General features: G+C 38.3%; 1 protein-coding gene across 3 annotated transcripts in view; it reads left to right on the top strand.

The window, feature by feature from the left end:
* Positions 1-8,746, top strand: part of cep162 (centrosomal protein 162) — a 108,155-nt gene extending 99,409 nt beyond the window's left edge. For all 3 annotated transcript variants that reach the window (XM_052024437.1, XM_052024435.1, XM_052024436.1), the window contains 3 exons: positions 3,262-3,360; positions 5,759-5,893; positions 7,783-8,746. In XM_052024437.1, coding sequence (XP_051880397.1) covers positions 3,262-3,360; positions 5,759-5,893; positions 7,783-8,001 — 453 coding nt within the window. In that variant the 3' untranslated portion in view covers positions 8,002-8,746. The remainder of the gene's footprint in view (positions 1-3,261; positions 3,361-5,758; positions 5,894-7,782) is intronic.
* Positions 8,747-12,100: the final 3,354 nt, after the last annotated feature.

The following is a 12,100-nucleotide window of genomic DNA, read 5'->3' as shown; positions in this document are numbered from 1 at the left end:
TGCCGGAGGACTGGAGGGTAGCTCATGTTGTTCCGTTGTTTAAAAAAGGCTCCAAAAGTAAACCAGGTAATTACAGGCCGGTAAGCCTGACATCGGTAGTAGGTAAATTATTGGAAGGTGTTCTGAGAGATCGGATATACAAGTATTTGGACAACCAAGGGCTGATTAAGAATAGTCAGCATGGCTTTGTGCGCGGTAGATCGTGTTTAATGAATTTTGTAGAGTTTTTTGAAGAGGTTACCAAGAAAGTAGATGAAGGAAAGGCTATGGATGTTGTCTACATGGACTTTAGTAAGGCCTTTGACAAGGTCCCACATGGCAGGTTAGTTCAGAAGGTTCAGACACTAGGTATCCATGGAAATTTGTAAACTGGATTGGCTGTGTGGGAGAAGACAGAGTGGTGGTGGATGATTGTTTCTCAGACTGGTGACCTGTGACTAGTGGTGTGCTTCAGGGATCTGTGCTGGGACCATTGTTGTTTGTTGTCTATATCAATGATCTAGATGATAATGTAGTAAATTGGATCAGCAAGTTTGCTGATGACACTAAGATTGGAGGCGTTGTGGACAGCGAGGAAGCTTTCGAAGCTTGCAGAGGGATCTGGACCAACTGAAAAAATGGCCCAGAAAATGGCAGATGGAATTTAATGCAGACAAGTGTGAGGTGTTGCATTTTGGAAGGACAAATCAAGGTAGGACATACACAGTAAATGGTAGGGCACTGAGGAGTACAGATACATAATTCCCTGAAAGGGAAGTCACAGGTAGACAGGGTTGTAAAGAAAGCTTTTGGCATCCTGGTATTCATAGATCAAAGTATTGAGTATAGAAGTTGGGATGTTATGGTGAGGTTGTATAAGATATTGGTGAGGCCAAATTTGGAGTATTGTGTGTAGTTCTGGTCACTTAACTATAGGAAGGATATCAGTAAGATTGAAGGAGTGCAGAGCAGATTTACTAGAATGTTACCGGGTCTTCAGGAGTTGAGTTACAGGGAAAGATTGAACAGGTTAGGACTTTATTCCTTGGACCGTAGAAGAATGAGGGGAGATTTGATAGAGGTTTACAAAATTGAGGGTTGTAGACAGTAAATGTGAGTAGGCTCTTTCCACCTAGATTAGGAGAGATAAGTACGAGAGGACATAGCTTTAGGGTGAAGGGGGAAAGGTTTAGGGGAACTTCTTCACTCAGAGTGGTGGGAGTGTGGAATGGGCTGCCATCTGATGTCGTAAATCTGGGCTCATTCTTAAGTTCTAAGAATAAATTGGATTGATACATGGACGGGAGAGGTCTGGAGGGTTATGGACTGGGTGCAGGTAAATGGGACTAGCGGAATAAAGTTTCGGCACAGACTAGAAGGGCCGAATAGCCTGTTTTCTGTGCTGTAGTGTTCTATGGATTTATGGAAGGGAGCACAGGAATCAGCACCCAATGAACCAAATGCTAAACATCAGCATTTCCAAATAGCTGTACAGTGGACTATCAGAGTTTTACTGTAATTTAAAATCCATATAACAATATTACCTCAATATAAAAGCACAAAATGCTGGTAGTACCCAGTAGACAAGCAACATTTGTGTAGAAAGAAAGGATTAACATTTCAGGTCAATGACTCTCCATCAGAACTCAGACTGCTGCATCTAAACGGAAACAGATGCTCCCTGACCTCCTGAGTATTATCAGCATTTTCTATTTTTATTTCAGATTTTCATCATCTAGAGTTTTTATTGCTTTTTAACAGTCTCAATGTATTGACTCCCTGTTAATTGTTTGTGAAACAAAGCACAACAGTTTCATTTACCACATATACCACTTTTTGGCTTTAATAGGCTTTTGCTGTAGTGTAAATTCCATGTAAATTTTAGTTTTTTTAATCTTAATTTTTCCTAACGGGTTTCTGTATTTAGCTGGTTCACGTCAGATTAATGAGATGCACTATGAAGTAAGGACAAAGTAGCCAGATATGTCTGAGCTACCTTTGGTTACATATTTTCACCATTTAAACGAGAATGTATGAAAAGAAGTACTTTCTTTCTGTGCAGTAATCTAGCTCTTGCATTGAACATCTTAACAGAGTACAACCCTGAGACAGATCAAGAGACAAGGAAACTATCATCCTTCTATCTGCTTCTCAGTCCCTATGTTCAAGCAAGTATTGTCCTACAATACTTAACCTCTCCCCATACAATAAACCCACCAATGAAGGAATCAACATGGTTAACCTTAACTGTATTCCTTCAATCATAAGTATTTCCTTCCCAGCATAGGGAGACAAGACCTGTACATTATGTTCCACATGTAGTCACACTAGGGCACTATATAATTAAAGAAAGGTGTTTCTACTCTTGTACTCCAATCCTCTTGCAATAAAGGTCTATATATCATTTGCCTTCCTAATTGCTTGTTGCACCTGCATGTTAACTGTGTAAGGTGTTTTATGTACAAGAACACTCAGGTCCCTTCCAACTTCAGTTGTCAATTTAACAATATTATAGATGTGCAAGATCTTTTGCCATGTAACATTTTCAAGATTAAAACTCTCCAATTTAGTCTCTATCAGAATCTCTATAGTTAACACGTTCAATGGAATACATTTAAAATGAACTGATAGTTTCCTGCTAAATTAATCAGCGTGTCAAATCTCCATGTGCAGCAAATCAGCTAGGTTGCCTGATTACCCCTCAAAATTATTGCTGCTCCTACCTTGTCACTTACTGAAATAATAATTCATATTATTTTCACTCCAGAGAAAAGACATCTTTGGCTTCCCATACTGCATCCTACATAAACTCTGACCCACTGGAGTTTATGTGGGATGATTGCACTGACTTCATGTCCTTACAACATGTCCCTGTTTTCCCATTTATCTCTGTTCTTTTGCATTTTTTTTTGATTTGTTTATCCATCTTTGAAATTCAGCTTAACTTTCTTCTTTCTCTTTCTACAATCTTGAATCTACTTGCACTTGCCGCTCTTCCAAATCGAGTCTACTAATCTCACCCTATGGTACCTCTAATGTAACATTGATGGCATAATACTTGCTTCACAACCTATCTAGGGAGCTCTTTTATCCAAGTCCATTTAAAAGACAGATAAGAGTCTGTTTTCATAGTGGCTTCTGCTTCATCTCCCTATTTCATTCCTCCTTTTCAATGTCATCTATAAAGCTTCTTATGATTTAGTATTCTTTAAGGACACTATATAAATGAATCTTTAAAAAAAAATACTTGTGCATAAAGTTCTGCTTACCTTTTAATTGTAGGTTATGATGAAGCACCTTCGAGAACAGATTAATGAGCTGCAGAAAGATCATGAGGCACTTTCTTTAGCAAAGCTTCGTGAAGAAACACTGCAGACTCAGGTACTTGTCAGTCAGACATTAACATTGTCTAAGAATTCATGTCAGTCTTCCATTCATAGTAATGTAAATTCATAAGTTTAAAAAAAAATGAAATGTAGACATGTAAAGAAAAAAATTCAATATTCTTTCATGTGGAAAAGAAACAGCCAACAGTAGATCGAATGAGTTTCAAAAATAGATTTCAGGAATAATGGGGGCCATAGAACAAATTGGAATTAACTTTAACTCAAACTGCTTTTAAAAATTTTGTGCTAAGGTAGATAAGTTATGAAGAACAGTCTTAACAAATTGTTTTTTTTTGGTTTCTCTTTGCCTTGAATGACAGATGGAATGAACATATGGTACCACCTGTATATACTATTTAATCAGAACTTTAAAAAAAAGTCAGAAGCCAATCTTATTTTAGGGGATTCTCGAGTTGCATAGTTGACTAAAAGGTCAGAGAGCCAGACCAACATGATTAATCATGTACATAGCTCAATAGAATTCTGCCCATCCCTGCAAAATGTTAATTTTAAACTAATTTAAAACATAATATTGGAATAGTCAAAATACTTGAACAAATATTGTTTGTCAATGGATGCACTGCTGCAGTCCTTCCAAGCTGTTAGAGAGAGAGAGAAAGAGTTCTAGGATAAGACTCAGTGACTGTGAAGGAACAGTGATATATTTCCAAGTCAGGATGATGTATAGCTTGAGGCCAACTTCCAGGCAGTAGTGTTCCCATGCTTTTATTGCCCTTGTCCTTCTAGCTGGTAGAGTTCATGGGTTTGGAAGGTGCAGTTACTGCAGTGCATCCTGTAGATGGTAAAATTTGCTGCTACTGTATGTCAGTGGTGGAATGGGTGAATGGTTGTGGATGGGGTGCCTATTGAGTGGGCTGTTATGTCCTGTAAGGTGTTGAGCTCTTTGAGTGTTGATGAAACTGCACTCATTCCATCACACCCCTGATTTGAGCATTGTAGATGGCGGACAGGCTTTGGGAAGTTAGGAGGCGAGTTACTGGCCACAGTATTCCCTGCCTCTGACCTGTTCTTGTAGCCATGTTGTGTACGTGGCTACTCCAGTTCGGTATCTTGGAAGCAAAGCTAAGACCACTGCTTCCTTGTAAATTATAAGCTTCACGCTGGGTTTCAGAGCTTAATTTTTGAATATTCTTTTCCTCAAGTTGGTCATTAATGTCTTTGCTGTAATATGGCTCCCAAAATGTGAGGAGTGATGTATATTATCCAGAGTCTTGTTATGGACTTTGCAGGGGGAGTAGTGATATGAAATGGAGGTAGGTCAGTGGAGGCCTTTTGTTTTACAGATGTTCAGTGCAAGGTTATTCAGTTGTATGCTTCAATGAACAAGTCAAGGTTATTCAGTTGTATGCTTCAATGAACAACTCAGCCTCCCAATATATGCATACTTTGTGTACTGCAGCTCATTTACTGAAGATGGAGTGACTTTGGTTCTCAAATGTACATGGAACAGTTTTCTTTCAATCCTGTAACTTAGCTCAACTCTGCTGGGAGATCAATCCATTGATTAGCACCATGGTTTGTATGTCATGAAACAAGATGGAAATGAAGGCTGCAATTTGGGGATCAGATTGTCGGCCACTGCGAGGGAATTGAGGAGGACCTCGTTGATGACTTTCCCAGTAACAGACATTAATAACTGCAGTCATGTTTCTCTCCTTTTAAGAAGATGGTCATGATAGTAGCATCAGAGTTCTTCCATAATGAGGGAGATGAGGTTGTAAATTCATGTTAAGAGACCTTGTTGTGTTTCAGTTGAAAAATAACAACCACTTGCCGGTCTGGCAAGAGTGGACTAGTTGGTGTGCAATGGAATTGAGTTGTATATCATGTGCATCACAGTCTGAGACTCAGTTGAGTTCTTGAACATGCTCCTTCCAGAGGATGTTGACTACCTCTCTGTTCTTGATAAGTCCTCCTCCATTTTTGGCTGTCAGCAGAGTGATCCTTTGGATGCTGGATGGTTTTGACACATGTCATAGTTATCAGTTAGTTGTTGTATTTCCAGTGCTCTTTCCACCTACACTCTGTTCGTTAAGACACAAAGTTATGATCAGGTGCCTGAAGAGCTGTGTTTTTCCCCTCTGAGGTTGGTGAATGCAAAAACGCCTTGAACCTTTGGTTAATTAGTTCCTGGTGTTTTCAGGAAGAGACAGAAATGTGGAAAATGGTAGACCTCAGTGTATTCTAGGCACTGTGGAGAATCTTACCCAAGTGGTGATGACTAGAACAAATAATGAATTTTATGATTGTTTTTGATAAGTTTTAATGGCCACCTTTCCTTCTCTGTTGGCGAAATCCCACGTTTGTTCACTTTCTATCATTCTTTGTAAGAATAACTGGTGATTCATATGCAACTAAGTGTTAATTCCTAGATGGCCAAGCTCTTAGAAGAACTAAGGGAAGCCAAGGAGAATCACAGTCCAGAGATGAGACACTTCGTGGCACTGGAAAGGAAGATTCAGAAGATGGAGCTCAAGTATGCTCAGAGGGAGCAAGAATTCCAGCAGGTACTGTGTAGTAAGTGATCTAAGAAGGTCAGAAAATAATTACAGCAATGTAACAAAAGTTAACTTAAACTTCCAGATAAATCCATTGCCACACTGAAATAAATTGGTACAGATCATTCCTTTTGATCACAGCATGCATTTTTGAACTTGTAGGTATGTTAATTGTCAAAAATTATTTTTATGAATATGGTTTCATTATAACTGGCATTCTGACCCCTTGGTCACATTCATGTCAGCCTCCCTCTGTGCCTTTTCCAAGTCATACTTTCAATAATGTCGAATGGACCACATTTGAATGATGTTATTAAGTATTTTGCTTAGGCTAATTTTAATTTAATAATAATGAAGCCTCTTATCTGTCTGAAAGAAGGGATTACCTTGAAGGTGGTTTAGACTCAATTAATTAAGCTATAATTGAGTGAACACAAACTGTGGTCCCTTCCCTGCATCTCCCTGCCGAAATTACCTTACCCTTTATATCTTCTGTAATAGTGTAGGGTACAGAGGCATAGGTATTGGACTATCAGTTTGAGGTCTGGACCATTGAATTCCGCCATGGCGTGTGGGGAAGTTAAATTCAATTAAAAAAAAACAAGATAAGCCAGTCTAAGCAATGGTATCCCATGAAACTAATGATTTGTTGTAAAAGTCATCAGGTCCATTACTGTCCTTCAGGGAAGGAAATCAGAATCAGGTTTATTCTCACTGAGTTGTATGTCATGAAATTTGTTGTTTTGCAGCAGCAGTACAGTGCAAAGACATAAAAATTACTATAAATGACAAAACAAAATAGTGCAAACAAAAAAGGAATAATGAAGTAGTGTTCATGGACTGTTCAGAAATCCGATGGCAGAGAGGAAGAAGTTCCTAAATCATTGAGTGGGTCTTCAGGCTCCTGTACCACCACCTCAATAGTAGTAACAAGAAAAGGGCATATCCCTGATGGTGAGGGTCCTTAGTGCCATCCCTACCCAAGGTTCTTTGCTTCCTCCAGGCTTTGAACTAATCCATCAGTCAGCTGTGGTAGTGTTGAGTTTGCTGACTGGAGTAGAACCATCATCCTTCAAAATTAAAAGCACTGACATCTACTTTGGACAAGCAAGTGTAAATGTGTGCAAACAAGCTTTTTGGATATGTACCTACCATGTATTTTTCCTTTAAAAGGCATTGTGGTCAACTTGGGAATATTTGCCAAAATGTTACTCAAACTCAGGATAAACAATTAAGCTTTGATTACTGGGGTTGCAAGTTAAATGTAGTGGAACACTTTTACATTCATGCTCACACTTAAGTAGATTGATCTGGAGTTTGTGCACAAAATGGCCTACATAGATAAATCCACCTCGAGTGGATTTCTACTTCAGCTCCTGAATATCTCAAATCTGTCAGTAGTGTCACCAAAAAGGCTGAACTCCCAATCACATTGAAGAGTTCTCAAACTACTTTTTAAACCTCTATACAGAGATACAGACAAATGGGGAGGCATTTATACAAAATTAAGGTGGAAGCTAAAATATCATTTATCTTATTATTTGAAGATCACTTTTTAATCAATTTAACATACATGAAATTTCTAAATGATTATCGGAGGAAATGACAACATTTTTCCTTGGTACTGGAGTGATTATTAAGTTTGTATCATGGCTGGACATACTATTTTAAAAACACATTTACACCTTCAACAAGAGTACATTTATGGGTATTCTAACAGCAATAGTTTGCAAGTTCCTAAACTTCAAGGCGACAGCAGCAGTGCGCTGTAAAAATTGCAATTACTGCAAATGCATTTTGTCTTATTGCTATAGCAGCATTGGTCAATAAGCCTTTAAGGAGTGATTATAGCAGATATCAGATTTCATTTAACCCTTTATTCTTTGATTTGCCAATAGCTAATTCAGAAAGCTCGGCACTCTGCTGACGCAGAACAACTTCAAGAGGTCGAGAAGTGGAAGAAGCTGGCACAGTTGAAAAATCATGAACTGGAAAATTTCAGAACTGAACTTGACTCCATATTGGATGTTCTCCGTGAGCTGCAGAGACAGGGGGTTGTTATTCCAGCTCCTGGTTCCTTGAGGCAAAATATCTCAATGTTTACTAGGCAACTGTAATACTATAAAAATGATTTGCTTTTACTATGTTATAGAATCTCTTGCTGGAATGTGTATACAGACATGCAACCTGTAAGGCTGTGCCATCTTGATACCCATTCACAAAACCTTCGTACGTGTATTTCCAAAGGTCATAAACTGGATGAAATGTTTGATAGCTGATTTGACTGTTTAGCCTCCTTCAGTTAAAGTCAATAGGTTCTACCTATTAAGAAAATCTTACCAGAGTACATCTAATTTCCTTATAAAAATCTGATACTTTGACATTTATCTGAAGGTCTTTTGCCATATTCATGCATTTATTTTGAACAGATTAATATTTCTGTAAAAAAAAAAATGGCATGTTTTGGCAGTATCCCATGGTCTGATTTCAGACTCAGTATGTGGAAAATTTTATATATGCGTACAACAATAGTGAATTTGAAGCAGTGGTGATCCTCATGACAGTTTTTGTAATATATGACACATTAAGAACAAAGGACATCTTCAAATACTTCTTAAAAACGGGCAATGTCCAATAAAAATGAGCCAAACACACTACGCGTAGAGATCAGGGTTGTTGAATATCTATTTGCCTACTTACACTTGTACATATTATTATTTGGTATGTTCCTTGAATGTAAACTGTGGTAATGTATCTTTCAAAATCAGCTTATGTAAATTTTTTGGTATTGTATGACAAATTAGAGATTAAGTACATTTTGGCCATGCCAAAATAAATCATACTAGTTTTGACATCAAAATACTCTGGTTCAGTCTCTAATACTCAATATTATCTTTACATTGCCTTTTAAATAGTATTGGTGTTTATGCATTTTCTGTGGCACTTTTCAAATTGGACTTGAGATAAGTCTGTGTCTGTGTTCACTGTGTTTAAATTTTCAAATAAGTAGATTCAGTAAAGGTGGCACTACTTGGGCTTTTAATATTTATTCTTATCCAAACAAAGTTTGGATGACATTTGTATAGTAAAGTCCAGTAGATGGGGTAAACTAAAATTCAGATTGTAATTACTTTAAATGCTTGCTTAATTGGAGCAGACATTGCTGGAACACAGCATTAGAATGCCAGGTTAATTTTTCTGTTTAAAAACAAGAAGTCCTCAACTTGTGTAAAACAAAAACGTCACAAGTTCTGATTTTTTTTTTGACAATTTGAAGTTTCACCATTAGTTTTTCTATATCTTGTTCTCAAACTGGCTGTGACATTTCTACATTATAACAGTTACTGCACTTTACTGTGACTTGGTCAACCAATACTTAGAATACTACAGCACAGGAATGGGCCCTTAGTGTTGTGCCAAACTAATTAAATGCCTAAGTAAACCAATCCCTTCTGCCTACGCATCCATATCCTTCCATTCTTTTCACATTCATGTGCTCATCCAAGACCCTTTTAAAACACAGATACTGAACAATCAAATTAGAGGTATTACTTGAAGGCTATTTGTAATTTAAGTCTCCAGGTCAAGAAAGTATATGCTTCCCATGTTGCCAAGGAAAGCAAGAGTAGAAATCAAGATGATACTGGATATTATCTTCCATTTTGTTTCAGCACAGGGATAGTGCAGAAGGACTGGATAACTCCCGTTTGTACAATCTCATTTAAAAAGAATAAATTAATCACCTAGACATTAGTCTAAACTTGATGGTAGGGAAACTGCTGGTAATGATAATTGTAAAAATAACATTCATTTAGAGAAATGTGGATTAATGAAGGAAAGTTGCAGATTTACTACAGGAATATTGTTTAGAACAATGAATTATTTGAAGACATAAGTAAGGTAGATAAGTGCTATGTGGTGTATCTGACCTTCCAAAAGGATTTGACAAAGTGATATTTAATAGGCTTGTCATCAAGCTTGTCTTGCATACCGATCGTACAGGTCAATTCATTACACAGTGCAGTTACATTGAGTTAGTACAGAGTGCACTGACATATAGTAAGGGTAATGAGTAGATCTGTAGAGAGCAGCTTGCGATGAGTCGCCATGCTTGTTAGTGATATCCGGATGCTGAAACATGAATACTGAATGGCACTATAGGCCAGAGGAGCCAACTGACCTCCTATTTTTTGTATTGTTATATCTCCACACCACCCTTTGTGTAGTCTTGCTCCCCTCCCCCACTGCCTCCTGTCCCTCTCATTCATTCTGTTTCCCCTCCCTGTCACATGCACACTCTTCCCCCCCCCCCCCCCACCCCTTCACTCCCTCACACATCTGCAGTAAGGGAAACAACATTTCAGATCAATTTTGTTTCATTAGGTCCATTATAATTTAGTTTGTCCAAACTTTTGGATTTGCACAATTGAACTTGAAATCCTGCACATGATGCATAAAAATGATTAGCAGGAATACATAAGGAAAACCCAATATTTGGGATCTTGTGACCAGAAGCAATTGTTCAACTTGATATCTTCTAAATCCTTAAGTTGCACTACTGTCTTGTTTCACTCACAACTATCTGTATTCTACATTTACTGTCAACTTAGGAAAGCACGAATCACAGTTACTTGAAAGACTATCTTCCCTTTCCCTCTGAAATTTGTATTTTCTTAGAATTCGATGCTTGCCATCTACTTCATCCCTAGACCCTATTACTCTGTTGGCAGCCTTGGAGTAGCTTGAAAGGTCTTGTCAAACAAAGGGTGGTAAAGAAAACATATGGCATGCTTGCCTTTATCAGTCAAGGTATTGAGTACATTGTGTGCAGTTCTGGTCACTACACTACAGAAACATAGAACTGTACAGGAACAGGCCCTTTGGCCCATGATGTTGTTCCAAACTAAAACTAGTAATTAAAAGCCTACTAAACTAATCCCTTCTGCCTACACAAGTTTATATTCCTCCATTCTCTGCATATACATGTGCCTATTTAAGAACCTCTTAAACACCTCTATCGTATCTGCCTCCACCACCACTCCTGGCAGTGCATTCCAGGCACCCAAAAAACTGTGTAGAAATATATAAAATTATGAGAGGCATAGTTAGGGTAGTTGGTCAGTATTTGACATTTCCACCCTTTTTCTCAGGCTAGAAATGTCAAATACTAGAGGGTACAGGTTTATTTATTTTACACAATGCCTAGAATGTACTTCCAGGGGAATTGGTGGAAGCAGATGCCATAGCAATGTTTAAGAGACCTTTGGATAGACACATGAACAGGCAGAGAATTGTGGGCATGACCACATGCAAGCAGATGTACAGTTTAAATTGGGATCATGGTCAACACATACATCATGGGCCAAAGGATCTGTTCCTGTGCTGTACTGTTCTATGTTGTATTGCATTCAGTGCTCTCAAGGTGGCCTCCTTTACATTGGTGAATCCAAGCATAGATCAGGCAACTGTTTTGTGGAGGACCTGCACTCTGTCCTCAACCTTCTGGTTGCTTGTCATTTCAACTCTCCTTCCCACTCCCACACCAAGCTGTCTCTCCATTGCTACAGAGAGGCCAAGCAAATTGGAAGAATACTGGCCATCTTCCCTCTCTGTCCTGATGCAGGATTTCCACCCAAAACATTGACTCACATCTTTTGCCTCCACAGATACTGCTTAACCTATTGTGTTTTTTCCAGCATTGTTTTTTGTTGTTCCAGATTCCGGCATCTGTAGTCTCGTTTATCTTCTTTACACTCTCCAGAAACATGCCTTGAGTAAGACTGCAGCTCAGAACCTTGACTAGTCACAGAATCTTTTGAACCCTAATGAATTTCACATTGAGTTGTTCAAAATCCCAAATAACAAGGCAGGCAATAATCAATGGAACATGAAGGTCAATTCAAGTCACTCACTATTTTGTAACTTGACTGATTTGAGCTTAATTAGTATAATTGTACTGAAAGTGGTTACTCATATAGCTTTACAACCAGAATGTGTCCTGTAGAAAACAGTGATGCAATTTAACAGAGACAGTTTTAACCTTGTTGACTGGAAATTGAAATCCAGGAATCTGCAGCAATTTCAACTGAACTCTGGAATAAATCTCTAGATTCTGCAATGGTCCAACAAATAGAGTCATAGGATTATACAGCACAAACACAGGACCTTCAGCCCAACTCTTCCATGCTGATCAAAGTCCCTTCCTAAGCTGCTTCC

Source organism: Pristis pectinata, chromosome 10, assembly GCF_009764475.1.
Source record: "Pristis pectinata isolate sPriPec2 chromosome 10, sPriPec2.1.pri, whole genome shotgun sequence".
NCBI lineage: Eukaryota > Metazoa > Chordata > Chondrichthyes > Rhinopristiformes > Pristidae > Pristis > Pristis pectinata.
The sequence above is the reverse complement of the archived record's forward strand: the minus strand, read 5'-3'. Positions and strand labels throughout refer to the sequence as shown.